This window comes from Nerophis ophidion, linkage group LG16 (assembly GCF_033978795.1).
Source record: "Nerophis ophidion isolate RoL-2023_Sa linkage group LG16, RoL_Noph_v1.0, whole genome shotgun sequence".
NCBI lineage: Eukaryota > Metazoa > Chordata > Actinopteri > Syngnathiformes > Syngnathidae > Nerophis > Nerophis ophidion.
The window spans coordinates 48,910,064-48,937,485 of record NC_084626.1 but is presented as its reverse complement, the minus strand read 5'-3'; the positions used below and the strand labels follow the sequence as shown (position 1 = coordinate 48,937,485).

Genomic DNA, 27,422 nt, shown 5'->3' with positions numbered 1-27,422 from the left:
TGTGTACAAGTGTGTTTCTGTGTACTAGTCCTTATGTGGGACATGGTGTCCATTAAAGCTGGGCTACGTAGAACATGACTTATGTGGGGACATCAAGTATATGTGGTGTCCATTAAAGCTGGGATACGTAGAACATGACTTATGTAGGACATCAAGTATATGTGGTGTCCATTAAAGCTGGGCTACGTAGAACATGACTTATGTGGGGACATCAAGTATATGTGGTGTCCATTAAAGCTGGGCTACGTAGGACATGACTTATGTGGGGACATCAAGTATATGTGGTGTCCATTAAAGCTGGGCTACGTAGGACATGACTTATGTGGGGACATCTAGTATATGTGGTGTCCATTAAAGCTGGGCTACGTAGAACATGACTTATGTGGGGACATCAAGTATATGTGGTGTCCATTAAAGCTGGGCTACGTATAACATGACTTATGTGGGGACATCAAGTATATGTGGTGTCCATTAAAGCTGGGCTACGTAGAACATGACTTATGTGGGGACATCAAGTATATGTGGTGTCCATTAAAGCTGGGCTACGTAGGACATGACTTATGTGGGGACATCAAGTATATGTGGTGTCCATTAAAGCTGGGCTACGTAGGACATGACTTAAGTAGGACATCAAGTATATGCGGTGTCCATTAAAGCTGGGCTACGTAGGACATGACTTATGTGGGGACATCAAGTATATGCGGTGTCCATTAAAGCTGGGCTACGTAGAACATGACTTATGTAGGACATCGAGTATATGTGGTGTCCATTAAAGCTGGGCTACGTAGAACATGACTTATGTGGGGACATCAAGTATATGTGGTGTCCATTAAAGCTGGGCTACGTAGAACATGACTTATGTGGGGACATCAAGTATATGTGGTGTCCATTAAAGCTGGGCTACGTAGGACATGACTTATGTGGGGACATCAAGTATATGTGGTGTCCATTAAAGCTGGGCTACGTAGGACATGACTTATGTGGGGACATCAAGTATATGTGGTGTCCATTAAAGCTGGGCTACGTAGAACATGACTTATGTGGGGTCATCAAGTATATGTGGTGTCCATTAAAGCTGGGCTACGTAGAACATGACCTATGTGGGGACATCAAGTATATGTGGTGTCCATTAAAGCTGGGCTACGTAGGACATGACTTATGTGGGGACATCAAGTATATGTGGTGTCCATTAAAGCTGGGCTACGTAGAACATGACTTATGTGGGGACATCAAGTATGTGTGGTGTCCATTAAAGCTGGGCTACGTAGAACATGACTTATGTGGGGACATCAAGTATATGTGGTGTCCATTAAAGCTGGGCTACGTAGAACATGACTTATGTGGGGACATCAAGTATATGTGGTGTCCATTAAAGCTGGGCTACGTAGAACATGACTTATGTGGGGACATCAAGTATATGTGGTGTCCATTAAAGCTGGGCTACGTAGAACATGACTTATGTGGAGACATCAAGTATATGTGGTGTCCATTAAAGCTGGGCTACGTAGAACATGACTTATGTGGGGACATCAAGTATATGTGGTGTCCATTAAAGCTGGGCTACGTAGAACATGACTTATGTGGGGACATCAAGTATATGTGGTGTCCATTAAAGCTGGGCTACGTAGAACATGACTTATGTGGGGACATCAAGTATATGTGGTGTCCATTAAAGCTGGGCTACGTAGAACATGACTTATGTGGGGACATCAAGTATATGTGGTGTCCATTAAAGCTGGGCTACGTAGAACATGACTTATGTGGGGACATCAAGTATATGTGGTGTCCATTAAAGCTGGGCTACGTAGAACATGACTTATGTGGGGACATCAAGTATATGTGGTGTCCATTAAAGCTGGGCTACGTAGAACATGACTTATGTGGGGACATCAAGTATATGTGGTGTCCATTAAAGCTGGGCTACGTAGAACATGACTTATGTGGGGACATCAAGTATATGTGGTGTCCATTAAAGCTGGGCTACGTAGAACATGACTGATACTCCTTATGCAAAGAAGAGGCCCTGAAAAAGTCCTGGACTTTCCTGCGTGTGACTGAAGGGTGTGGCGGCCCAGCACCTCCCCTCCCCCACCATCAATCTGGCTTTTATAGCAGAACTTCCCCCTGATGTGATGATGACTCACCAGCAGGGGGGCAACTTCCACATTCTGCACCCCCCCCCCCCTCCCACTTCTGCATCACTCCCCCTGGGCTTCAATGTCAAACACATGTGAGGCACAAAGGATCTCGTGCTCCGCTGTGTGTGTCTGTGTGTGTGTGTGTGTGTGTGTGTGTGTGTGTGTGTGTGTGTGTGTGTGTGTGTGTGTGTGTGTGTGTGTGTGTGTGTGAGCATGTGTATAACTATGTGTGTGTGTGTGTGTGTGTGTGTGAGTATTTTTGTGTGTGACGATGCGTGTGTGTGTGTGTGTGTGTGCGAGACTGTGTGTGTGACTAAGTGTTTGTGAGACTCTATGTGTGTGAGACCATGTGTGCGTGAGCATGTGTGTGTGTGACAATGTGGTGTGTGTGAGCATGTGTGTGTGTGACTATGTGTGTGTGAGCATGTGTGTGTGTGACAATGTGGTGTGTGTGAGCATGTGTGTGTGTGACTATGTGTGTGTGAGCATGTGAGCATGTGTGTTACCATGTGTGTGTGACTGTGTATGTGCGACAATGTGTGTGATCGTGTGTGTGAGCATGTGTGTGTGTGTGTGTGTGTAACTGTGGGTGTGTGTGACTATGTGTGTGCGTGTGACTACATGTGTGTGACAATGTGTGTATGTTTTTGTGTGACTAAGTGTGTGTGAGCATGTGTGAGTGACTGTGTGTGTGTGTGTATGTGTGTGTCTATGTGTGTGAGCATGATTGTGTGTGTGTAACTGTGTGTGAGCATGTGTGTGTGAGCATGTGTGCAAGCATGTGTTTGTGTGACTGTGTGTTTGCAAGCATGTGTGTGTGTAACTATGTGTGTCTGACTATGTGTGTGTGACTGTGTGTGTGTAACTGTGTGTCTGACTGTGTGTGTGGGACTGTGTGTGTGTAACTGTGTGTCTGACTGTGTGTGTGAGCAGGTGTGTGTGACTATGTGTGTGTAACTATGTGTGTCTGACTATGTGTGTGTGACTGTGTGTGTGTAACTATGTGTGTCTGACTGTGTGTGTGAGAATGTGTGTGTGCAAGCATGTGTGTGTGTAACTATGTGTGTCTGACTATGTGTGTGTGACTGTGTGTGTATAACTATGTGTGTCTGACTGTGTGTGTGAGAATGTGTGTGTGCAAGCATGTGTGTGTGTAACTATGTGTGTCTGACTATGTGTGTGTGACCGTGTGTGTGTAACTGTGTGTGTGAGTAGGTGTGTGTGACTATGTGTGTGTAACTATGTGTGTCTGACTATGTGTGTGTGACTGTGTGTGTGTAACTGTGTGTCTGACTGTGTGTGTGGGACTGTGTGTGTGTAACTGTGTGTCTGACTGTGTGTGTGAGCATGTGTGTGTGACTATGTGTGTCTGACTATGTGTGTGTGACTGTGTGTGTGTAACTATGTGTGTCTGACTGTGTGTGTGAGCATGTGTGTGTGACAATGTGTGTGTAACTATATGTGTGAGTATGTGTGTGTGTGCAAGCATGTGTTTGTGTGACTGTGTGTGTGTAACTGTGTGTGTGAGAATGTGTGTGCAAGCATGTGTGTGTGTAACTATGTGTGTCTGACTATGTGTGTGTGACTGTGTGTGTGTTACTATGTGTGTGTGTGTGTGTGTGTGTGTGTGTGTGTGTGTGTGTGTGTGTGTGTGTGTGTGACTACGCGTGTGTGACTAAGTGTGTATGTTTGTGTGTGACTAAGCGTGTGAGAGTCTATGTGTGGTTGTGTGTGTGTGCGTGAGCATGTGTGTGTGACTGTGTGTGTGACAATGTGGTGTGTGTGAGCATGTGTGTGTGTGACTATGTGTGTGTGAGCATGTGAGCATGTGTGTTACCATGTGTGTGTGACTGTGTATGTGTGACAATGTGTGTGATCGTGTGTGTGAGCATGTGTGTGTGTGTGTGTGTAACTGTGGGTGTGTGTGACTATGTGTGTGCGTGTGACTACATGTGTGTGACAATGTGTGTATGTTTTTGTGTGACTAAGTGTGTGTGAGCATGTGTGAGTGACTGTGTGTGTGTGTGTGTGTGTGTGTGTCTATGTGTGTGAGCATGATTGTGTGTGTGTAACTATGTGTGTCTGACTGTGTGTGTGAGCAGGTGTGTGTGACCATGTGTGTGTAACTATGTGTGTCTGACTATGTGTGTGTGACTGTGTGTGTGTAACTGTGTGTCTGACTGTGTGTGTGAGCATGTGTGTGTGACTATGTGTGTGTAACTATGTGTGTCTGACTATGTGTGTGTGACTGTGTGTGTATAACTATGTGTGTCTGACTGTGTGTGTGAGAATGTGTGTGTGCAAGCATGTGTGTGTGTAACTATGTGTGTCTGACTATGTGTGTGTGACCGTGTGTGTGTAACTGTGTGTCTGACTGTGTGTGTGAGCAGGTGTGTGTGACTATGTGTGTGTAACTATGTGTGTCTGACTATGTGTGTGTGACTGTGTGTGTGTAACTGTGTGTCTGACTGTGTGTGTGGGACTGTGTGTGTGTAACTGTGTGTCTGACTGTGTATGTGAGCATGTGTGTGTGACTATGTGTGTGCAACTATGTGTGTCTGACTATGTGTGTGTGACTGTGTGTGTGTAACTATGTGTGTCTGACTGTGTGTGTGAGCAGGTGTGTGTGACGATGTGTGTGTAACTATGTGTGTCTGACTATGTGTGTGTGACTGTGTGTGTGTAACTGTGTGTCTGATTGTGTGTGTGAGCATGTGTGTGTGACTATGTGTGTGTAACTATGTGTGTCTGACTCTGTGTGTGTGACTGTGTGTGTATAACTATGTGTGTCTGACTGTGTGTGTGAGAATGTGTGTGTGCAAGCATGTGTGTGTGTAACTATGTGTGTCTGACTATGTGTGTGTGACCGTGTGTGTGTAACTGTGTGTCTGACTGTGTGTGAGCAGGTGTGTGTGACTATGTGTGTGTAACTATGTGTGTCTGACTATGTGTGTGTGACTGTGTGTGTGTAACTGTGTGTCTGACTGTGTGTGTGGGACTGTGTGTGTGTAACTGTGTGTCTGACTGTGTATGTGAGCACGTGTGTGTGACTATGTGTGTGCAACTATGTGTGTCTGACTATGTGTGTGTGACTGTGTGTGTGTAACTGTGTGTCTGACTGTGTGTGTTTGAGCAGGTGTGTGTGACTGTGTGTGTAACTATGTGTGTCTGACTATGTGTGTGTGACTGTGTGTGTATAACTCTTTGTGTCCGACTGTGTGTGTGAGAATGTGTGTGTGTGTAACTATGCGTGTCTGACTATGTGTGTGTGACTGTGTGTGTGTGTGTAACTATGTGTGTCTGACTGTGTGTTTGAGCATGTGTGTGAGACTATGTGTGTGCAACTATGTGTGTCTGACTATGTGTGTGTGACTGTGTGTGTGTGTAACTGTGTGTCTGATTGTGTGTGTGGGACTGTGTGTGTGTAACTGTGTGTCTGACTGTGTATGTGAGCATGTGTGTGTGACTATGTGTGTGCAACTATGTGTGTCTGACTATGTGTGTGTGACTGTGTGTGTGTAACTATGTGTGTCTGACTGTGTGTGTGAGCATGTGTGTGTGACTATGTGTGTAATTATGTGTGTCTGACTATGTGTGTGTGACTGTGTGTGTGTAACTATGTGTGTCTGACTGTGTGTGTGAGCATGTGTGTGTGACCATGTGTGTGTAACTATATGTGTGAGTATGTGTGTGTGTGCAAGCATGTGTTTGTGTGACTGTGTGTGTGTAACTGTGTGTGTGAGAATGTGTGTGTGCAAGCATGTGTGTGTGTAACTATGTGTGTCTGACTCTGTGTGTGTGACTGTGTGTGTGTAACTATGTGTATCTGACTATGTGTGTGTGAGCATGAGTGTGTGACTATGTGTGTAACTGTGGGTGTGTGGGACTATGTGTGTGCGTGTGACTGTGTGGGTGTGACAATGTGTGTATGTTTTTGTGTGACTAAGTGTGTGTGAGCATGTGTGAGTGACTGTGTGTGTGTGAGCATGATTGTGTGTGTGTTTAACTGTGTGTGTTAGTATGTGTGTGTGAGCATGTGTGCAAGCATGTGTGTGTGTAACCATGTGTGTCTGACTATGTGTGTGTGTGACTGTGTGTGTGTAACTATGTGTATCTGACTATGTGTGTGTGAGCATGAGTGTGTGACTATGTGTGTAACTGTGGGTGTGTGGGACTATGTGTGTGCGTGTGACTGTGTGGGTGTGACTTTGTGTGACTAAGTGTTTGTGAGCATGTGTGAGTGACTGTGTGTGTGTGAGCATGATTGTGTGTGTGTTTAACTGTGTGTGTTAGTATGTGTGTGTGAGCATGTGTGCAAGCATGTGTGTGTGTAACCATGTGTGTCTGACTATGTGTGTGTGACTGTATGTGTGTAACTGTGTGTCTGACTGTGTGTGTGAGCATGTGTGTGTGTGACTATGTGTGTGTAACTATGTGTGTCTGACTATGTGTGTGTGACTGTGTGTGTGTGTGTAACTATGTGTGTCCGACTGTGTGTGTGAGCATGCGTGTGTGTGTAACATGTGTGTGAGTATGTGTGTGTGTGCAAGCATGTGTTTGTGTGACTGTGTGTGTGTAACTGTTTGTCTGAGAATGTGTGTGTGCAAGCATGTGTGTGTGTAACTATGTGTGTCTGACTATGTGTGTGTGACTGTGTGTGTGTAACTATGTGTATCTGACTATGTGTGTGTGAGCATGAGTGTGTGACTATGTGTGTGCGTGTGCGTGTGACCATGTGTGTGCGTGTGGCTGTGTGGGTGTGTGACTATGTGTGTGCGTGTGACTACGTGTGTGTGACTAAGTGTGTGTGAGCATGTGTGTGACTAAGTGTGTGTGTGTGCGTGTGTGAGCGTAACAATCAGCTCCACAAGTGAAATGTCACATATTTGTCCCAATGTCTCTCCCAGCGTCACTAATTCCACATTTTTCTTCTGCACTCATGAATGGCGTGTGTGTGTGTGTGTGTGTGTGTGTGTGTGTGTGTGTGTGTGTGTGTGTGTGTGTGTGTGTGTGTGTGTGTGTGTGTGTGTGTGTGTGTGTGTGTGTGTCTTTTTTCCCTGTCCTGACGGACATTGAAGAAGAAAAATTGCATAAAAGCACCAAGAATTCCTCCCACACAAACACACACACACACACACACACACACACACACACACACACACACACACACACACACACACACACACACACACACACACACACACACAAACACACACACACACACACACACACACACACACACACACACACACACACACACACACACACACACACACACACACAATAAGACACGAGGAAGAGTGGAATGTGTGCGGCTTGAGTGTTTCCCAGAGAGAATGAAGGTTCCAGGTCCTCCAAGGCCGCCCAGTCTGTGTAATCTGACTCCCGGGTCCTCACACATGACTTTCTGACTGAGTGAGCGCTCCTAAGCATTCACACATGTTTTCCACAACAAAATGCATTTATTTCCCACAATTCCAGGTTTTTCCCAACTGAAAATGACTAGGACATTTTTCCAAGCTCCACAACTCCCACATTTTTCAACCTATTTAAACCATTCCAATCATCCTGGGGCGGTTTAGCTCAGTTGGTAGAGTGGCTGTGCCAGCAACTTGAGGGGTTGCAGGTTCGATTCCCTGCTTCTAAAATGCGTCAGAAGTCAGCCTGTTTTGTCCACTATTGAGGTGTTTCAATACTCAGTTGTGTACAAGTGTGTTTCTGTGTACTAGTCCTTATGTGGGGACATCAAGTATATGTGGTGTCCATTAAAGCTGGGCTACGTAGAACATGACTTATGTGGAGACATCAAGTATATGTGGTGTCCATTAAAGCTGGGCTACGTAGGACATGACTTATGTGGGGACATCAAGTATATGTGGTGTCCATTAAAGCTGGGCTACGTAGAACATGACTTATGTGGGGACATCAAGTATATGTGGTGTCCATTAAAGCTGGGCTACGTAGAACATGACTTATGTGGAGACATCAAGTATATGTGGTGTCCATTAAAGCTGGGCTACGTAGGACATGACTTATGTGGGGACATCAAGTATATGTGGTGTCCATTAAAGCTGGGCTACGTAGGACATGACTTATGTGGGGACATCAAGTATATGTGGTGTCCATTAAAGCTGGGCTACGTAGGACATGACTTATGTGGAGACATCAAGTATATGTGGTGTCCATTAAAGCTGGGCTACGTAGGACATGACTTATGTGGAGACATCAAGTATATGTGGTGTCCATTAAAGCTGGGCTACGTAGAACATGACTTATGTGGGGACATCAAGTATATGTGGTGTCCATTAAAGCTGGGCTACGTAGGACATGACTTATGTGGAGACATCAAGTATATGTGGTGTCCATTAAAGCTGGGCTACGTAGAACATGACTTATGTGGGGACATCAAGTATATGTGGTGTCCATTAAAGCTGGGCTACGTAGAACATGACTTATGTGGAGACATCAAGTATATGTGGTGTCCATTAAAGCTGGGCTACGTAGAACATGACTTATGTGGGGACATCAAGTATATGTGGCGTCCATTAAAGCTGGGCTACGTAGGACATGACTTATGTGGGGACATCAAGTATATGTGGTGTCCATTAAAGCTGGGCTACGTAGAACATGACTTATGTAGGACATCAAGTATATGTGGTGTCCATTAAAGCTGGGCTACGTAGAACATGACTTATGTAGGACATCAAGTATATGTGGTGTCCATTAAAGCTGGGCTACGTAGAACATGACTTATGTGGAGACATCAAGTATATGTGGTGTCCATTAAAGCTGGGCTACGTAGGACATGACTTATGTGGGGACATCAAGTATATGTGGTGTCCATTAAAGCTGGGCTACGTAGAACATGACGTGCCAGCAACTTGAGGGGTTGCAGGTTCGATTCCCCGCTTCTGCCATCCTAGTCACTGCCGTTGTGTCCTTGGGCAAGACACTTTACCCACCTGCTCCCAGTGCCACCCACACTGGTTTTAATTGTAACTCAGATATTGGGTTTCACTATGTAAAGCGCTTTGAGTCACTAGAGAAAAAGCGCTATGTAAATATAATTCACGTCACTTCACTTTCAAACTAACACTTTCCCAAGTTCCAAACCCAATTCCGGTTTTCCTGGAATTAAAAACTCTTCAACATTCAAACTATTCTTACATTCCGTCAGCATTTCACTTCAACTTCAGCATTCACACACACACTTCCTCCAGGAATTGCCTCATCCATCCATCCATCCTTTTTTTCTACCGCTTGTCCCTTTTGGGGTGTGCTGGAGCCTATCTCAGCTGCATTCGGGCGGAAGGTGGTGTACACCCTGGACAAGTCGCCACCTCGTCTCATCTAGTTGCACATCATTTCAGGAGCAGAGTCCTCCAGAAATGTCAACGGGAGCACCAAAACTACGTCAACTAAAACCTGTCCTGTGGTTCCTTTCCAGATCTTCGACAAGATAGCGGAGAATGCTCGCGTGGTGCTGCAGATCGACAACTCCCGCCTGGCTGCGGATGACTTCAAAGTGAAGTATGTCCTTTCCACTCCATTCTCTCCTTCATTTGCCCTATTTCCCGGGCTATAGAGTGCACTGGTATTCAAGCCCCGCCCAGCAAATCCATATTTCAACATAAATTAGCAGATATATTTTGTCAATGTTTATTTCCATGCATTGATTCCAAACGGCGCCTGTAACGCGGCAGTAAAACGGCCGATCAAACAAAACGGAAGTCATGGTCATGGACCCACTAGCTGCTCTCCAATTAGCTTAGCAGACTCAATAACTCCACGAGGACGTTTTGGGGATTTTACCAAACTGCAACAACGCAAAAAAAAATCCATTGTCCGTTAAAAACCTCCCAAGGCTTAGTGGCCACATGCGTGGACAGCACCTTTTTAGCTCTTAGTTCCAAAATGGTGTACACAACTGAATTGGGGTCTTATGGCCACTTTTGTGGACACTTATACTGCCATCTGGTGGTGTCAGAAGAGTATAACATACAATGGAATTTGGAGAAAAAAAGTGTAAATATAAGAATTAGCATGTCAGTAAACGGGCTTCACGGTGGCAGAGGGGTTAGTGCGTCTGCCTCACAATACGAAGCTCCTGCAGTCCTGGGTTCAAATCCAGGCTCGGGAGTTTGCATGTTCTCCCCGTGAATGCGTGGGTTCCCGCCGGGTACTCCGGCTTCCTCCCACTTCCAAAGACATGCACCTGGGGGATAGGTTGATTGGCAACACTAAATTGGCCCTAGTGTGTGAATGTTGTCTGTCTATCTGTGTTGGCCCTGCGATGAGGTGGCGACTTGTCCAGGGTGTACCCCGCCTTCCGCCCGATTGTAGCTGAGATAGGCGCCAGCGCCCCCCGCAACCCCACAAGGGAATAAGCGGTAGAAAATAAATGGATGGATGGATGTCAGTAAACTTGAAGTACACGTTTGTGTACTTATGGACTAAATACATCATATTAAAAGATGATTCTTAGTTTTTATTCTAATTATGTTGTCTGTCTATCTGTGTTGGCCCTGCGATGAGGTGGCGACTTGTCCAGGGTGTACCCCGCCTTCTGCCCGATTGTAGCTGAGATAGGCGCCAGCGCCCCCCGCGACCCCACAAGGGAATAAGCGGTAGAAAATAAATGGATGGATGGATGTCAGTAAACTTGAGGTACACGTTTGTGTACTTATGGACTAAATACATCATATTAAAAGATGATTCTTAGTTTTTATTCTAATTAGGGTCCAATAGCAAAAATAAATTTAAAAAAAGCATGTAAACAAACAGCTTGGGCCTTATTAATAATACTAACATAGACACTTGTGGAAATGTTAGCATAGTTGTTAATGCTAACGACACTAGCTTGATTATATTACGATAGCACGTACAAATATGCATGGGTCGGTTTAGTAAATATGAATTGTTTTGGTTGTATTGTAAAACTTACAAAACGTCGCTTGGAGGGACGAATGAAGAATCCTTTTCGAGCAAAAACGCTATGGAAGGCCCGAAACAGGAAGCACATTTGCAGTGAGCGAACTCGTCCAAAAGATGGCGCCTTAGCACAAACAATAACACACCTTTTCAATGTCTCTGTTGGTGTTTTACGAAAACTATTGTATATAGCGGAAAAATAATAATTAATTAGTTGCGCCATTTTATAAGCCGCAGGGTTTAAATGTGGGGAAAAAAAGTAGCTGGACGCCTCTTTGACTACCAGTGTTGTCATTTAAGGACTTTGATTAGTGTATGAGATACAGTGACATGTTTGTCGGGTGTTGCAGGTTCGACACTGAGCTGGCGATACGCCAGTCGGTGGAGGCCGACATTGCCGGGCTGAAGAAAGTGATCGACGACACCAACATGAGCCGGATGAACATCGAGAGCGAGATCGAGGCTGTGAAGGAGGAGCTGGCCTTCCTGAAGAGGAACCATGAGAACGTGGGTGTGCAGTGCACTTGAGTTAGTGTACTTCAAGGTCGTCCTTCAAGTTCTGCACATAACACTTTTCACCACAATTATAACATAAATGTTTATCATTTGAAAAATAACAACTTTAAAAGTCCTAATTAGGGTTGAAGTCAATCAATCAATCAATCAATGTTTACTTATATAGCCCTAAATCACTAGTGTCTCAAAGGGCTGCACAAACCACTACGACATCCTCGGTAGGCCCACATAAGGGCAAGGAAAACTCACACCCAGTGGGACGTCGGTGACAATGATGACTATGAGAACCTTGGAGAGGAGGAAAGCAATGGATGTCGAGCGGGTCTAACATGATACTGTGAAAGTTCAATCCACAATGGATCCAACACAGTCGCGAGAGTCCAGTCCAAAGCGGATCCAACACAGCAGCGAGAGTCCCGTTCACAGCGGAGCCAGCAGGAAACCATCCCAAGCGGAGGCGGATCAGCAGCGCAGAGATGTCCCCAGCCGATACACAGGCGAGCAGTACATGGCCACCGGATCGGACCGGACCCCCTCCACAAGGGAGAGTGGGACATAGAAGAAAAAGAAAAGAAACGGCAGATCAACTGGTCTAAAAAGGGAGTTTATTTAAAGGCTAGAGTATACAAATGAGTTTTAAGGTGAGACTTAAATGCTTCTACTGAGGTAGCATCTCGAACTGTTACCGGGAGGGCATTCCAGAGTACTGGAGCCCGAATGGAAAACGCTCTATAGCCCGCAGACTTTTTTTGGGCTTTGGGAATCACTAATAAGCCGGAGTCCTTTGAACGCAGATTTCTTGCCGGGACATATGGTACAATACAATCGGCAAGATAGGATGGAGCTAGACCGTGTAGTATTTTATACGTAAGTAGTAAAACCTTAAAGTCACATCTTAAGTGCACAGGAAGCCAGTGCAGGTGAGCCAGTACAGGTATATATGTATGTATATATGTATATAAAGGTATATACAGTACAGGTATATATGTATGTATATATGTATATAAAGGTATATACAGTATAGGTATATATGTATGTATATATGTATATAAAGGTATATACAGTATAGGTATATATGTATGTATATATGTATATAAAGGTATATACAGTACAGGTATATATGTATGTATATATGTATATAAAGGTATATACAGTACAGGCGTAATGTGATCAAACTTTCTTGTTCTTGTCAAAAGTCTAGCAGCCGCATTTTGTACCAACTGTAATCTTTTAATGCTAGACATGGGGAGACCCGAAAATAATACGTTACAGTAATCGAGACGAGACGTAACAAACGCATGGATAATGATCTCGGCGTCTTTAGTGGACAGAATGGAGTGAATTTTAGCGATATTACGGAGATGAAAGAAGGCCGTTTTAGTAACGCTTTTAATGTGTGACTCAAAGGAGAGAGTTGGGTCGAAGATAAGACCCAGATTCTTTACCGTGTCGCCTTGTTTAATTGTTTGGTTGTCAAATGTTAGAGTTGTATTATTAAATAGAGTTCGGTGTCTAGCAGGACCGATAATCAGCATTTCCGTTTTTTTGGCGTTGAGTTGCAAAAAGTTAGCGGACATCCATTGTTTAATTTCATTAAGACACGCCTCAAGCTGACTACAATCCGGCGTGTTGGTCAGCTTTAGGGGCATGTAGAGTTGGGTGTCATCAGCATAGCAGTGAAAGCTAATACCGTATTTGCGTATGATGTCACCTAGCGAATATAAAAGTGAATATAGTGAATATAAAAAAAAGTATTGATATGATCTGCACAGCATTTTTTCCCACACTGACCCGTTTTAGACCCAAGGGTCTGAAGTGGGACTTTTTTCTAGCTAAAAAACTTTATTTGGGAATTATTATTTGTGTTTTTCATGCTAGGATGGGGAGTGCTGTTATTATTTGTTGTGATATTTTCAAAATGAAGACAAACTCGATGGTTTATGACCATCATTTATTTGTATACTGTAGCTCTTTTCTTCACTTTGAACCAGAAGGAGAAATGTAACATTTACTGCATTTCCCACATTTCTCACCCCATTCCAAACCTTGGACAATCAAACTACCCAGTTCCGAATCCCAGGAATTCCCACAGTTCCTTGTTTTAAAAGGCTTTCAAGGACCCATCTCCATCTTCTTCCGCTTATCCGAGGTCGGGTCGCGGGGGCAACAGCCTAAGCAGGGAAACCCAGACTTCCCTCTCCCCAGCCACTTCGTCTAGCTCTTCCCGGGGGATCCCGAGGCGTTCCCAGGCCAGCCGGGAGACATAGTCTTCCCAACGTGTCCTGGGTCTTCCCCGTGGCCTCCGACCGATTGGACGTGCCCTAAACACCTCCCTAGGGAGGCGTTCGGGTGGCATCCGGACCAGATGCCCGAACCACCTCATCTGGCTCCTCTCGATGTGAAGGAGCAGCGGCTTTACTTTGAGTTCCTCCCGGATGGCAGAGCTTCTCACCCTATCTCTAAGGGAGAGACCCAAACTCATTTGGGCCGCTTGTACCCGTGATCTTATCCTTTCGGTCATGACCCAAAGCTCATGACCATAGGTGAGGATGGGAACGTAGATCGACCGGTAAATTGAGAGCTTTGCCTTCCGGTTCAGCTCCTTCTTCCCCACAACGGATCGGTACAACGTCCGCATTACTGAAGACGCCGCACCGATCCGCCTGTCGATCTCACGATCCACTCTTCCCTCACTCGTGAACAAGGACCACGTTTCCAACCAATTCCAACCATTCCATTTTCAAAACCTTCCTCTTAATTGGAACAACCAATGTTACTATTTTTTTCCCATACAAATTCCCGAAATTTCCAAATACTCTTTCTCAATTAAAACTGTTACTACGTCAACATTTTTCAACCGATTGAAAACATTCCAAAACCAACCCAGTCATGTCTTCTCATACAGTTGTGCTAAAATCAATATTGTCAAAAATTCCCAATCTTCACAAAATTCCTAAATTTCCAGGAGTTTCACATTCAAATAAATGGACATATTCATAGTTCTAGTTCATAGTTTTTTACCTGATTCCAACCTTTCAGCCATCAACACACACTACTCTTCTGATATACCGAACACAAAACATATTTTCTCCTTCAAAATTCCCGGTTTTCCCAGAATTTCCAGGAATATTCTCCCCACCAACCTCATACTCCACTAACTTTGGACAATCAAACTACCCAGTTCCGAATCCCAGGAATTCCCAGAGTTCCTGGTTTTACAAAGCTTTCACTGACCACATTTCCAAATCAATTCCAACCATTCCACCTTCAAAACCTTCCTCTTAATTGGAACGACCAATGTTCCTAATTTTTTTTTCCCATACAAATTCCCGGTTTTCCCAAAATGTCCAAATACCCTTTCTAAACTCAAACTGTTACTACATCAACATTTTTCAACCGATTGAAAACATTCGAAAACCTACACATTCATATCTTCTCAACCAGTTGTGCCAGGGTCAATATTGGCAAAAAAATCCCAATTTACCTGAAGTTCCTAGATTTCCAGGAGATTGACATTCAAGTAAATGGAAATATTCATAGTTGTAGTTCTAGTTCGTAGTTTTTTTTTACCTGATTCCAACCTTTCAACCATCCACACACACTACTCTTCAGATATACAGAACGCAAAACATATTTTCCCCTTCAAAATTACCGGTTTTCCCAGAATTTCCAGGAATGTTCTCCCCACCATTCACACACTCCACTCACCTTGGACAATCAAACTACCGAGTTCCGAATCCCAGGAATTCCCAGAGTTCCTGGTTTTACAAAGCTTTCAAGGACCATGTTTCCAACCAGTTCCAGCCACTCCATCTTCGAAACCTTCCTCTTATTTGGAACAACCAATGTTCCTCATTTTTTTCCATAAGAATTCCTGGTTTTCCCGAAATTCCCAAATACCCTTTCTCAATTCAAACTGTTACTACGTCAACATTTTTCAACCGATTGAAAACACTCCAAAACCAACACATTCATATCTTCTCAAACAGTTGTGCTGGAATCAATATTGTCAAAAATTCCCAATTTTTACACGAAATTCCTAAATTTCCAGGAGTTTCACATTCAAATAAATGGACATATTCATAGTTCGAGTTCTAGTTCACAGTTTTTGACCTGATTCCAACCTTTCAGCCATCCACACACACTACTCTTCGGATATACAGAACACAAAACATATTTTCTCCTTCAAAATTCCCGGTTTCCCCAGAATTTCCAGGAAAAGTCTCCCCACCATCCACACACTCCACTCACCTTGGACAATCAAACTACCCAGTTCCGAATCCCAGGAATTCCCAGAGTTCCTGGTTTTACAAAGCTTTCACTGACCACATTTCCAAATCAATTCCAACCATTCCACCTTCAAAACCTTCCTCTTAATTGGAACAACCAATGTTCTTAATTTTTTTTCCCATACAAATTCCCGGCTTTCCCAAAATGTCCAAATACCCTTTCTAAACTCAAACTGTTACTACATCAACATTTTTCAACCGATTGAAAACACTCCAAAACCAACACATTCATATCTTCTCGAAAAGTTGTGCTGGAATCAATATTGTCAAAAATTCCCAATTTTTACACAAAATTCCTAGATTTCCAGGAGATTGACATTCAAATATATGGAAATATTCATAGTTCTAGTTCTAGTTCATCGTTTTTTTTACCTGATTCCAACCTTTCAACCATCCACACACACTACTCTTCGGATATACAGACCGGTTTTCCCAGAATTTCCAGGAATGTTCTCCCCACCATCCACACACTCCACTCACCTTGGACAATCAAACTACCTAGTTCCGAATCCCAGGAATTCCCAGAGTTCCTGGTTTTACAAAGCTTTCAAGGACCATGTTTCCAACCAGTTCCATCCACTCCATATTCAAAACCTTCCTCTGATTTGGAACAACCAATGCTCCTCATTTTTTTCCATAAAAATTCCTGGTTTTCCCAAAATACCCAAATACCCTTTCTCAATTCAAACTGTTACTACATCAACATTTTTCAACCGATTGAAAACATTCCAAAACCAACCCAGTCATGTCTTCTCATACAGTTGTGCTAAAATCAATATTGTCAAAAATTCCCAATTTTCACAAAATTCCTAAATTTCCAGGAGTTTCACATTCAAATAAATGGACATATTCATAGTTCGAGTTCTAGTTCATAGTTTTTGACCTGATTCCAACCTTTCAACCATCCACACACACTACTCTTCGGATATACCGAACACAAAACATATTTTCTCCTTCAAAATTCCCGGTTTCCCCAGAATTTCCAGGAATATTCTCCCCACCATACACACACTCCACTCACCTTGGACAATCAAACTACCCAGTTCCGAATCCCAGGAATTCCCAGAGTTCCTGGTTTTACAAAGCTTTCACTGACCACATTTCCAAATCAATTCCAACCATTCCACCTTCAAAACCTTCCTCTTAATTGGAACAACCAATGTTCTTAATTTTTTTTCCCATACAAATTCCCAGTTTTCCCAAAATGTCCAAATACCCTTTCTAAACTCAAACTGTTACATCAACATTTTTCAACCGATTGAAAACATTCGAAAACCTACACATTCATATCTTCTCAAACAGTTGTACCAGGGTCAATATTGGCAAAAAAATCCCAATTTACCTGAAGTTCCTAGATTTCCAGGAGATTGACATCAAAGTAAATGGAAATATTCATAGTTCTAGTTCTAGTTCATAGTTTTTGACCTGATTCCAACCTTTCAGCCATCAACACACACTACTCTTCTGATATACCGAACGCAAAACATATTTTCTCCTTCAAAATTCCCGGTTTCCCCAGAATTTCCAGGAATGTTCTCCCCACCATCCACACACTCCACTCACCTTGGACAATCAAACTACCCAGTTCCGAATCCCAGGAATTCCCAGAGTTCCTGGTTTTACAAAGCTTTCAAGGACCATGTTTCCAAATCAATTCCAACCATTCCACCTTCAAAACCTTCCTCTTAATTGAAACAACCAATGTACTTAATTTTTTTTCCCATACAAATTCCCGGTTTTCCCAAAATGTCCAAATACCCTTTCTAAACTCAAACTGTTACTACATCAACATTTTTCAACCGATTGAAAACATTCCAAAACCTACACATTCATATCTTCTCAAACAGTTGTGCCAGGGTCAATATCGGCAAAAAAATCCCAATTTACCTGAAGTTCCTAGAATTCCAGGAGATTGACATTCAAGTAAATGGAAATATTCATAGTTGTAGTTCTAGTTCATAGTTGTTTTTTTTACCTGTTTCCAACCCTTCAACCATCCACACACACTACTCTTCGGATATACAGAACGCAAAACATATTTTCCCCTTCACAATTACCGTTTTTCCCAGAATTTCCAGGAATGTTCTCCCCACCATCCACACACACCACTCACCTTGGACAATCAAACTACCTAGTTCCAAATCCCAGGAATTCCCAGAGTTCCTGGTTTTACAAAGCTTTCACTGACCACATTTCCAAATCAATTCCAACCATTCCACCTTCAAAACCTTCCTCTTAATTGGAACAACCAATGTTCCTCATTTTTTTCCATAAAAATTCCTGGTTTTCCCGAAATTCCCAAATAGCCTTTCTCAATTCAAACTGTTACTACGTCAACATTTTTCAACCGATTGAAAACATTCCAAAACCAACACATTCATATCTTCTCAAACAGTTGTGCTGGAATCAATATTGTCAAAAATTCCCAGTTTTCACAAAATTCCTAAATCTCCAGTAGTTTCACATTCAAATAAATGGACATATTCATAGTTCGAGTTCTAGTTCGTAGTTTTTGACCTGATTCCAACCCTTCAACCATCCACACACACTACTCTTCTGATATTCCGAACGCAAAACATATTTTCCCTTTCAAAATTCCCGGTTTCCCCAGAATTTCCAGGAATGTTCTCCCCACCATCCTCATACTCCACTCACCTTGGACAATCAAACTACCGAGTTCCAAATCCCAGGAATTCCCAGAGTTCCTGGTTTTACAAAGCTTTCACTGACCATGTTTCCAACCAGTTCCAACCACTCCATCTTCAAAACCTTCCTCTTATTTGGAACAACCAATGCTCTTCATTTTTTTCCATAAAAATTCCTGGTTTTCCCGAAATTCCCAAATACCCTTTCTCAATTCAAACTGTTACTACGTCAACATTTTTCAACCGATTGAAAACATTCGAAAACCTACACATTCATATCTTTTCAAACAGTTGTGCCAGGGTCAATATTGGCAAAAAAATCCCAATTTACCTGAAGTTCCTAGATTTCCAGGAGATTGACATCCAAGTAAATGGAAATATTCATAGTTCTAGTTCTAGTTCATAGTTTTTTTTTTTACCTTATTCCAACCTTTCAACCATCCACACACACTACTCTTCGGATATACAGACCGGTTTTCCCAGAATTTCCAGGAATGTTCTCCCCACCATCCTCATACTCTACTCACCTTGGACAATCAAACTACCTAGTTCCAAATCCCAGGAATTCCCAGAGTTCCTGGTTTTACAAAGCTTTCAAGGACCATGTTTCCAACCAGTTCCATTCACTCCATATTCAAAACCTTCCTCTGATTTGGAACAACCAATGCTCCTCATTTTTTTCCATAAAAATTCCTGGTTTTCCCGAAATTCCCAAATACCCTTTCTCAATTCAAACTGTTACTACATCAACATTTTTCAACCGATTGAAAACATTCCAAAACCAACACATTCATATCTTCTCAAACAGTTGTGCTGGAATCAATATTGTCAAAATTTCCCAGTTTTCACAAAATTCCTAAATCTCCAGTAGTTTCCCATTCAAATAAATGGACATATTCATAGTTCTAGTTCATAGTTTTTTACCTGATTCCAACCTTTCAACCATCCACACACACTACTCTTCGGATATACAGAACGCAAAACATATTTTCCCCTTCAAAATTACCGGTTTTCCCAGAATTTCCAGGAATGTTCTCCCCACCATCCTCATACTCCACTCACCTTGGACAATCAAACTACTTAGTTCCAAATCCCAGGAATTCCCAGAGTTCCTGGTTTTTCAAAGCTTTCAAGGACCATGTTTCCAACCAGTTCCAGCCACTCCATCTTCAAAACCTTCCTCTTATTTGGAACAACCAATGTCCCTAATTGTTTTCCATAAAAATTCCTGGTTTTCCCGAATTTCCCAAATACCCTTTCTCAATTCAAACTGTTACTACGTCAACATTTTTCAACCGATTGAAAACATTTCAAAAACCAACACATTCATATCTTCTCAAACAGTTGTGCTGGAATCAATATTGTCAAAAATTCCCAGTTTTCACAAAATTCCTAAATTTCCAGTAGTTTAACATTCAAATAAATGGACATATTCATAGTTCTAGTTCATAGTTTTTTACCTGATTCCAACCTTTCAACCATCCACACACACTACTCTTCTGATATTCCGAACGCAAAACATATCTTCCCTTTCAAAATTCCCGGTTTTCCCAGAATTTCCAGGAATGTTCTCCCCACCATCCACACACTCCACTCCCCTTGGACAATCCAACTACCGAGTTCCGAATCCCAGGAATTCCCAGAGTTCCTGGTTTTACAAAGCTTTCAAATACCATATTTTCCAACCAATTCCAACCACTCCACATAAAAAACCATCCTCTTAATTTGAATAACTAATGTTCCTTATTTTTTTCCATAAAAATTCCAGGTTTTCCCGAAATTCCTCAAATTCGCAAATACCCATTTTTAATTCAAACTGTTGCTATTTCAACATTTTTCAACCGATTGAAAACACTCCAAAACCAACACATTCATATCTTCTCGAAAAGTTGTGCTGGAATCAATATTGTCAAAAATTCCCAATTTTTACACAAAATTCCTACATTTGCAGGAGTTTCACATTGAAATAAATGGACATATTCATAGTTCTAGTTCTAGTTCATCGTTTTTTTTTACCTGATTCCAACCTTTCAACCATCCACACACACTACTCTTCGGATAAATAGACCGCAATACATATTTTCTCCTTCAAAATTCCCGGTTTTCCCAGAATTTCCAGGAATGAAAAAATTTGAAAATTCCAAATCCTCACCGGATTTGAAATTTTTGGACATCTACACACTTTACTCACCATGGACATTCAATCCTGCATGTTTTCTGATTTGGAAAACTCCCCTGATTACCCGGAATTGCCAGGAATCTCCTCCCATGTAAAATCAAAACAAACTTCTCCTTATGCCACATTTCTCAACCGATTCAAATCGTTCCGCCATCCTCACACACACCACTCCCCTTTTTTAAAATTACAGGAATTCCCAGAATTTCCGGTTTTCCAAAGCCCTATTTTCACTGCATTCCTGGAAAATCTTCACAGTCCACTATTTTCAACCATTTTTTGACCATTTCATATTTTAAACATTCAGCTTTATTGGGAAAACAAATGCTCCTATTTTTTTCTGCTTTTTCCCCAAATTCCAGGAACTTCAAAATACCCATTCTCAATTCAGACTGTTACTACGTCATTATTTGTCAACCTATTCCAAAAAAATGTTCACACCAACCCATTCATATCATCCAGGACAATTGTGCCAGTATCACCATTTTTTTTTTTTTTATCCAAAATTCCCATTCAAATGAACGGACGTATTCAAAGTTCTGCAATGTCCAAACACTCAAATTTGTAAACCCGATCCCGACCTTTCAACCATCCACCAGCACTACTCTTCCCATATATGGAACGCAAAATATGCTTTCTTTTTCCCAAAATTCCATGTTTTCCAGGAATTTTTTCAATGAATGGGCAATACCCAAACCTCTCCATAGCCCACATTTCTCAACCGATTCAAACCATTCCACCATCCTCACACACCACTCCCCTTGCAAAAGTTTTTTTTGAAATTCCAGGAATTCCCAGAATTTCCAGGAATGAAAAAATGTTAAAATGTAGTGCTTATCCCACATTCCTCATCCGATTTGAAAATTTTGGTCATCTACACACTCTACTCACCATGGACATTCAATCCTGCATGTTTTCTGATTTGGAAAACTCCCCCTGATTACCCGGAATTACCAGGAATCTCCTCCCATGTAAAATCAAAACAAACTTCTCCTTATGCCACATTTCTCAACCGATTCAAACCGTTCCGTCATCCTCACACACACCACTCCCTTTTTTTAAAATTCCAGGAATTTCCGGTTTTCCAAAGCCCTATTTTCACTGCTTCCTGGAAAGTCTTCACAGTCCACTATTTTCAACCATTTTTGGACCATTCCATATTTTAAACATTCAGCTTTATTGGGAAAACAAATGCTCCTATTTTTTTCTGCTTTTTCCCCAAATTCCAGGAACTTCAAAATACCCATTCTCAATTCAGACTGTTACTACGTCATTATTTGTCAACCTATTCAAAAAAATGTTCACACCAACCCATTCATATCATCTAGGACAATTGTGCCAGTATCACCATTTTTTTTTAAAATCCAAAATTCCCATTCAAATGAACGGACGTATTCAAAGGTCTGCAATGTCCAAACACTCAAATTTGTAAACCCGATCCCGACCTTTCAACCATCCACCAGCACTACTTTTCCCATATATGGAACGCAAAATATGCTTTCTTTTTCCCAAAATTCCATGTTTTCCAGGAATTTTTTCAATGAATGGGCAATACCCAAACCTCTCCATAGCCCACATTTTTCAAACGTTCCACCATCCACACACTCCACTCACCTTGGACAATCTAACTATCCTTTTCCAAGTTCCAAGTGTCCTTGTTCATTACTCACCACAGCACTAATAGGCAGTGGTGACCCAACATATGTTACTTATGAACATCCAACTTATGCATTGATGTTCTTGTTTGTGTGCCGTGCAGGAGGTGATGGAGCTGAGGAACCAGATCTCCCAGTCAGGAGTCCAAGTAGACGTTGATGCCCCCAAAGGTCAGGACTTATCCCAGATCATGGAGGACATGAGGGGGAACTATGAGAAGATTGCGCTAAAGAATGTGGAGGATCTGAAACGGTGGCATGAAAGTCAGGTGAGGCCAGGCTACAGAAGGTTCATCACGCATCAAGTAGGAAGGGTTCTAAGTGGATGCTGTCTTTCGTTCCCTGCTCATTAGACAGAAGACGTCCAGGCGCAGGTCTCACAGAACACAGAGGCGCTCCAGGGCGCACAGATGGAGAGGAGTGACTTAACCAGACAGATACAGACTCTAGAAATAGAGCTGGGGTCTCAACAGAGCTTGGTAAGCGCACATCAAGTATGTTTCCCGTCCGTCCACAAGTCACTGGAATAACAAGTCCTGTTTGATGCACCCTCAGAAAGGTTCTCTCGAGGACACGCTGCGCAACACGGAGCTACGTAACAACATGGAAATGGAGAAGTACAACGCCATTCATCTACGTCTGGAGGAGGAGCTCGGACACTTGCGCGCAAACATCAACCAGCAGACTCAGGAGTACGAGGCGCTGCTCAACCTCAAGATGAAACTGGAAGCTGAGATTGAGACCTACAAGAGGCTGCTGGACGGTGGCGATTTCAAGTAAGAGTTAAGTCCATGAGAGGAGGGAAAGATCAATGTGCAATTGGTTATGGAGCGGAACCCAATATTCCTTTCTTCACAGGCTCCAGGATGCACTTCAATGAGACGCCACAGGCCCCGAGGGAGAGGCTCCACGGCTAAATGAAGCATAGAAAATTGGTAATCGTGCTCATTTTCCAAACATACTTGCACAACATCTGACAGAGCGATCAAGTCATCAACGAGTGTGTCACCTGGCGGCAATAAAATAATTCAACCATCAGCCTGACTATTGATGTGTGGTTTGATCTGGGGAGGATTGAAGTTGTTGTCACACCTTCTCACCACCAGAGGGGGCTGTATGTTAGGATCAGGGCTCACCCGGACTTAGACTTAGACTTAGACAAACTTTATCATCCACAAAGGAGATTGTTCCTCCCAGTAGCTCAGTTACAAAGGATGGAAAGGATAAAAAGGGATGTACGCTCCGATGAAGATTACAGAAATAAACTCCCTTGGCAAATTATAAGGTCGAATTCCAACAGCCAGAAGTTCATACTTGCCTACCTTGAGACCTCCGATTTCGGGAGGTGGGGGGCCTACCGAGGATGATACTGTGAAAGTTCGATCCATAATGGATCCAACACAGAATAGAACAAGATGGACAATTCAACCCTTAACTCAACAATGAATGGATGAGTGTTATGTGTAAATAAATGAACACTGAATTTCAAGTATTTCTCATATATATATATATATATATATATATATATATATATATATATATATATATATATATATATATATATATATATACATATAATAGATATATATATAGTTAGAATTCACTGAAAGTCAAGTTTTTCTTATGTGTATATATATACATGTATATATATATATACTGTATATATATAGATATATATACTGTATATATATCTATATATATACATTTATATATATAGATATATATACACATAAGAAAAACTTGACTTTCAGTGAATTCTAACTATATATATATCTATTATATGTATATATATATATATATATATATATATATATATATATATATATGAGAAATACTTGAAATTCAGTGTTCATTTATTTACACATAACACTCATCCATTCATTGTTGAGTTAAGGGTTGAATCGTCCATCTTGTTCTATTCTGTGTTGGATCCATTATGGATTGAACTCTCACAGTATCATGTTAGACCCGCTCGACATCCATTGCTTTCCTCCTCTCCAAGGTTCTCATAGTCATCATTGTCACCGACGTCCCACTGGGTGTGAGTTTTCCTTGCCCTTATGTGGGCCTACCGAGGATGTCGTAGTGGTTTGTGCAGCCCTTTGAGACACTAGTGATTTAGGGCTATATAAGTAAACATTGATTGATTGATTGATTCTCTGTCACAATTTTTTTAACCATGCCGAACACCCTCTCTGATGATGCATTGCTGTGTGGCACGCACAAAAGTGCTTTCATCAAATGCACTAGAGTCTGGAATCTTCCATCTCTCCCTAGCATGGCCCAAAACCGGTCAATCTTTGCTTCCTGAGGAAGATCTTCACTGCCAAGCACTTTGTAGTCCACTACTTCTTCCCGGAGGCTATCCAGGTCCGATCGCAGCTGCGGCTTGTAACTTACAAGCTATTTCTTCATCTTACTCGTCGTCGGCGTCGCCACGGCTGTATCTTCCTCGTTCTTCTGCTTCGTCTCCTTGTTGTGTGCGCAGTTGTGCACTGCACTCTCTAAAAGCCGTAGATGTTATTGTCACATATGCATGTACAGTAGATGGCAGTATTGTCCTGTTTAAGAGTGTCACAACATTGCTGTTTACGGCAGACAAAGTGCTTTACGGTAGACGAAAATGTGACTGCTGTTGTTGTGTGTTGTTACCGCGCTGGGCGGACGTTAATGAAACCGCCTAACAATAAACCCACATAAGAAACTAAGAACTCGCCCTCGATCATTCTACAGTTATAACGTTTTTTTTTTGTTTGTTTTTTCCAAGATGGCGCTGCTGTAGTGGCTGCTGTTGGCAGGGGCTCTGTGCTCTTGTGTCATCCTTTTGTGTTTCCCTCTTGTTTTCATGTGTTATTAAATTTTTTTGCTTTTGGGTCCGGGACCCTTTGGGACTGTGTGACAAGGGGTGGCACTTTCGTGACCTCTGTGGTGCTTTTTTTTGTGGACTTCTGGATCTGCCTCCCGGGAGCCTTTTAGTCATGGAGACCAGCTGCTGGGTCTCTGCCACACCGGAGTCGGTTTGGAGGGACTGGAGGAGATGCGGATGAGGGGACAGGGCTGCGGAGCTAGCACTGAGCGCTGGGACGGAGAGGCTTCGCGGTGTCTTGGCTGGTTGAGCAGGTGTCGGACACCTCAGTCACCTTGGACCGAGAGTGGAGTCGGCTGTCTCGGTTGCTTTGATGGGTCTGCTCCTGTCTCTGGCCATGCTCCCTCCACCCCAGCGGACGATGGCGTGGAACACCGCAGAGGCCACCACAGTGGATATGTTTCTTTTACTTTTTATTCATAGCTGTATGTAGAAGTGTCTGCTTGTATCTGCTGCTTTAATGTCTTTAATGTCCTCTGTGTTCTTTGATGTTTGATGTTCCCCTCTTACACACATGTAAGAAGGACGTGTGCTATGGCTATGAGTTGTTGTTTTTTTCCCTTGGCCTCAGTCTGCACCCCCTCTCCAGGGCCCAGGCTAAGACCGATTTTTTAATTTTATTTTAATCTTCTATTCCCCCCCCTGTTTACCTGTATCTCATCTTTTCTGTAAGGGGCGCTGGAAGCCGTCAGACCCGTCAGCGATCCTGTTCTGTCTCCCTGTAATGTTTGTCTGATCTTGAATGGGATTGTGCTGGAAATTGTAATTTTCCTGAATGAACTCTCCTGACGGAATAAATAAAATAAAGTACTATCGAAGTCATTGGGCAGACACGCTGTTAATGTCGTGGGAAAGCGGACGTGAAAACAGGCTGTCGACTCAGCACTGAGGTCCGCATGCAGCTGGAGGGGGCGTGGCCTCCAGCTCCGCCTGAATTTCGGGAGATTTTCGGGAGAAAATTTTGTCCCGGGAGGTTTTCAGGAGAGGCGCTGAATTTCGGGAGTCTCCCGGACAATCCGGGAGGGCTGGCAAGTATGCAGAAGTTGGATGTGCGGCATACAAACACACTCCTTTACAAGAATATGTCCAGGGTTACACCACCTCTCGTTCACCAAGATGGCAATGCCACACCGCCTTTCTTCTGACCGCTCAGGAGTGTGTCTCTGTCAGAAAGTGAGGTTGTGAGGCAGTGGTCCGGTAAGTCCGCCGGTGGCCAAGTCTCACACGGCGTAGTCCTTTTGAGTCCGGACGAGCCCGAACAGTTCATCCATTTTATTCGCCTAAGACCGCACGTTCTCGGTGAGGACAGAGGGAATTGCAGGCCTAAACTTCCTTCTCCACTCCTTCATCTTTGTGCCTGCACGGCATACCCGGCGCTTTTTCCGTAGTTCCACGGGAATGTTTGGCCGCCATCCCCAAAGCGCTGGCAAAAAGAGCGCAAACATATATATAATATGACATATATAATGTGTTAACAGACACCCTCATAACAATATGTAACATGTAAAATATACACACTGCAAGTATATATATATATATATATATATATATATATATATATATATATATATATATATATATATATATATATCATGTAGTAACAGGTACTTTCATAACAATATGTAATATGTACAATACACACACTGCAAGTATATATATCATGTAATAAAAGACACCTTCATAACAATATGTAATATGTACAATATGCACACTGCAAGTATATATATGATGTATAAAAGAGCCACGGTGGCAAGTCTTCCCTATGCCTTCATGTGGCCGCTAGAGGGCGTACAACTAAATCGGAGATGACACATTCAAACATCCTGTTCGTGTGTTGAGTGAGTCCATAAAAAAAAATGAACGAAATATTTATTGGCTGTCCAGAGTCGAGACCCAGGATGGACCGCTCGTCGGGACCCAGGATGGACCGCTCGCCTGTATCGGTTGGGGACATCTCTACGCTGCTGATCCGCCTCCGCTTGAGATGGTTTCCTGTGGACGGGACTCTGGCTGCTGTCTTGGATCCGCTTGAACTGAACTCTCGCGGCTGTGTTGGAGCCACTATGGATTGAACTTTCACAGTATCATGTTAGACCCGCCCGACATCCATTGCTTTCGGTCCCCTAGAGGGGGGGGGGGGGGGTTGCCCACATCTGAGGTCCTCTCCAAGGTTTCTCATAGTCAGCATTGTCACTGGCGTCCCACT

At 42.8% G+C, this 27,422-nt stretch overlaps 1 protein-coding gene across 2 annotated transcripts in view; it reads left to right on the top strand.

The window, feature by feature from the left end:
• The window catches only part of LOC133535503 (keratin, type I cytoskeletal 18-like), a 28,663-nt gene extending 5,275 nt beyond the window's left edge, over positions 1-23,388 (top strand). The window contains exons 2-7 of one of the 2 annotated variants that reach the window (XM_061875394.1): positions 9,586-9,668; positions 11,420-11,576; positions 22,455-22,619; positions 22,704-22,829; positions 22,906-23,126; positions 23,209-23,388. In XM_061875394.1, the coding sequence (XP_061731378.1) occupies positions 9,586-9,668; positions 11,420-11,576; positions 22,455-22,619; positions 22,704-22,829; positions 22,906-23,126; positions 23,209-23,230 (774 nt within the window). In that variant the 3' untranslated portion in view covers positions 23,231-23,388. Of the gene's footprint in view, positions 1-9,585; positions 9,669-11,419; positions 11,577-22,454; positions 22,620-22,703; positions 22,830-22,905; positions 23,133-23,208 lie in introns of both variants that reach the window. The other variant, XM_061875395.1, reaches the window with a different exon arrangement.
• Positions 23,389-27,422: the final 4,034 nt, after the last annotated feature.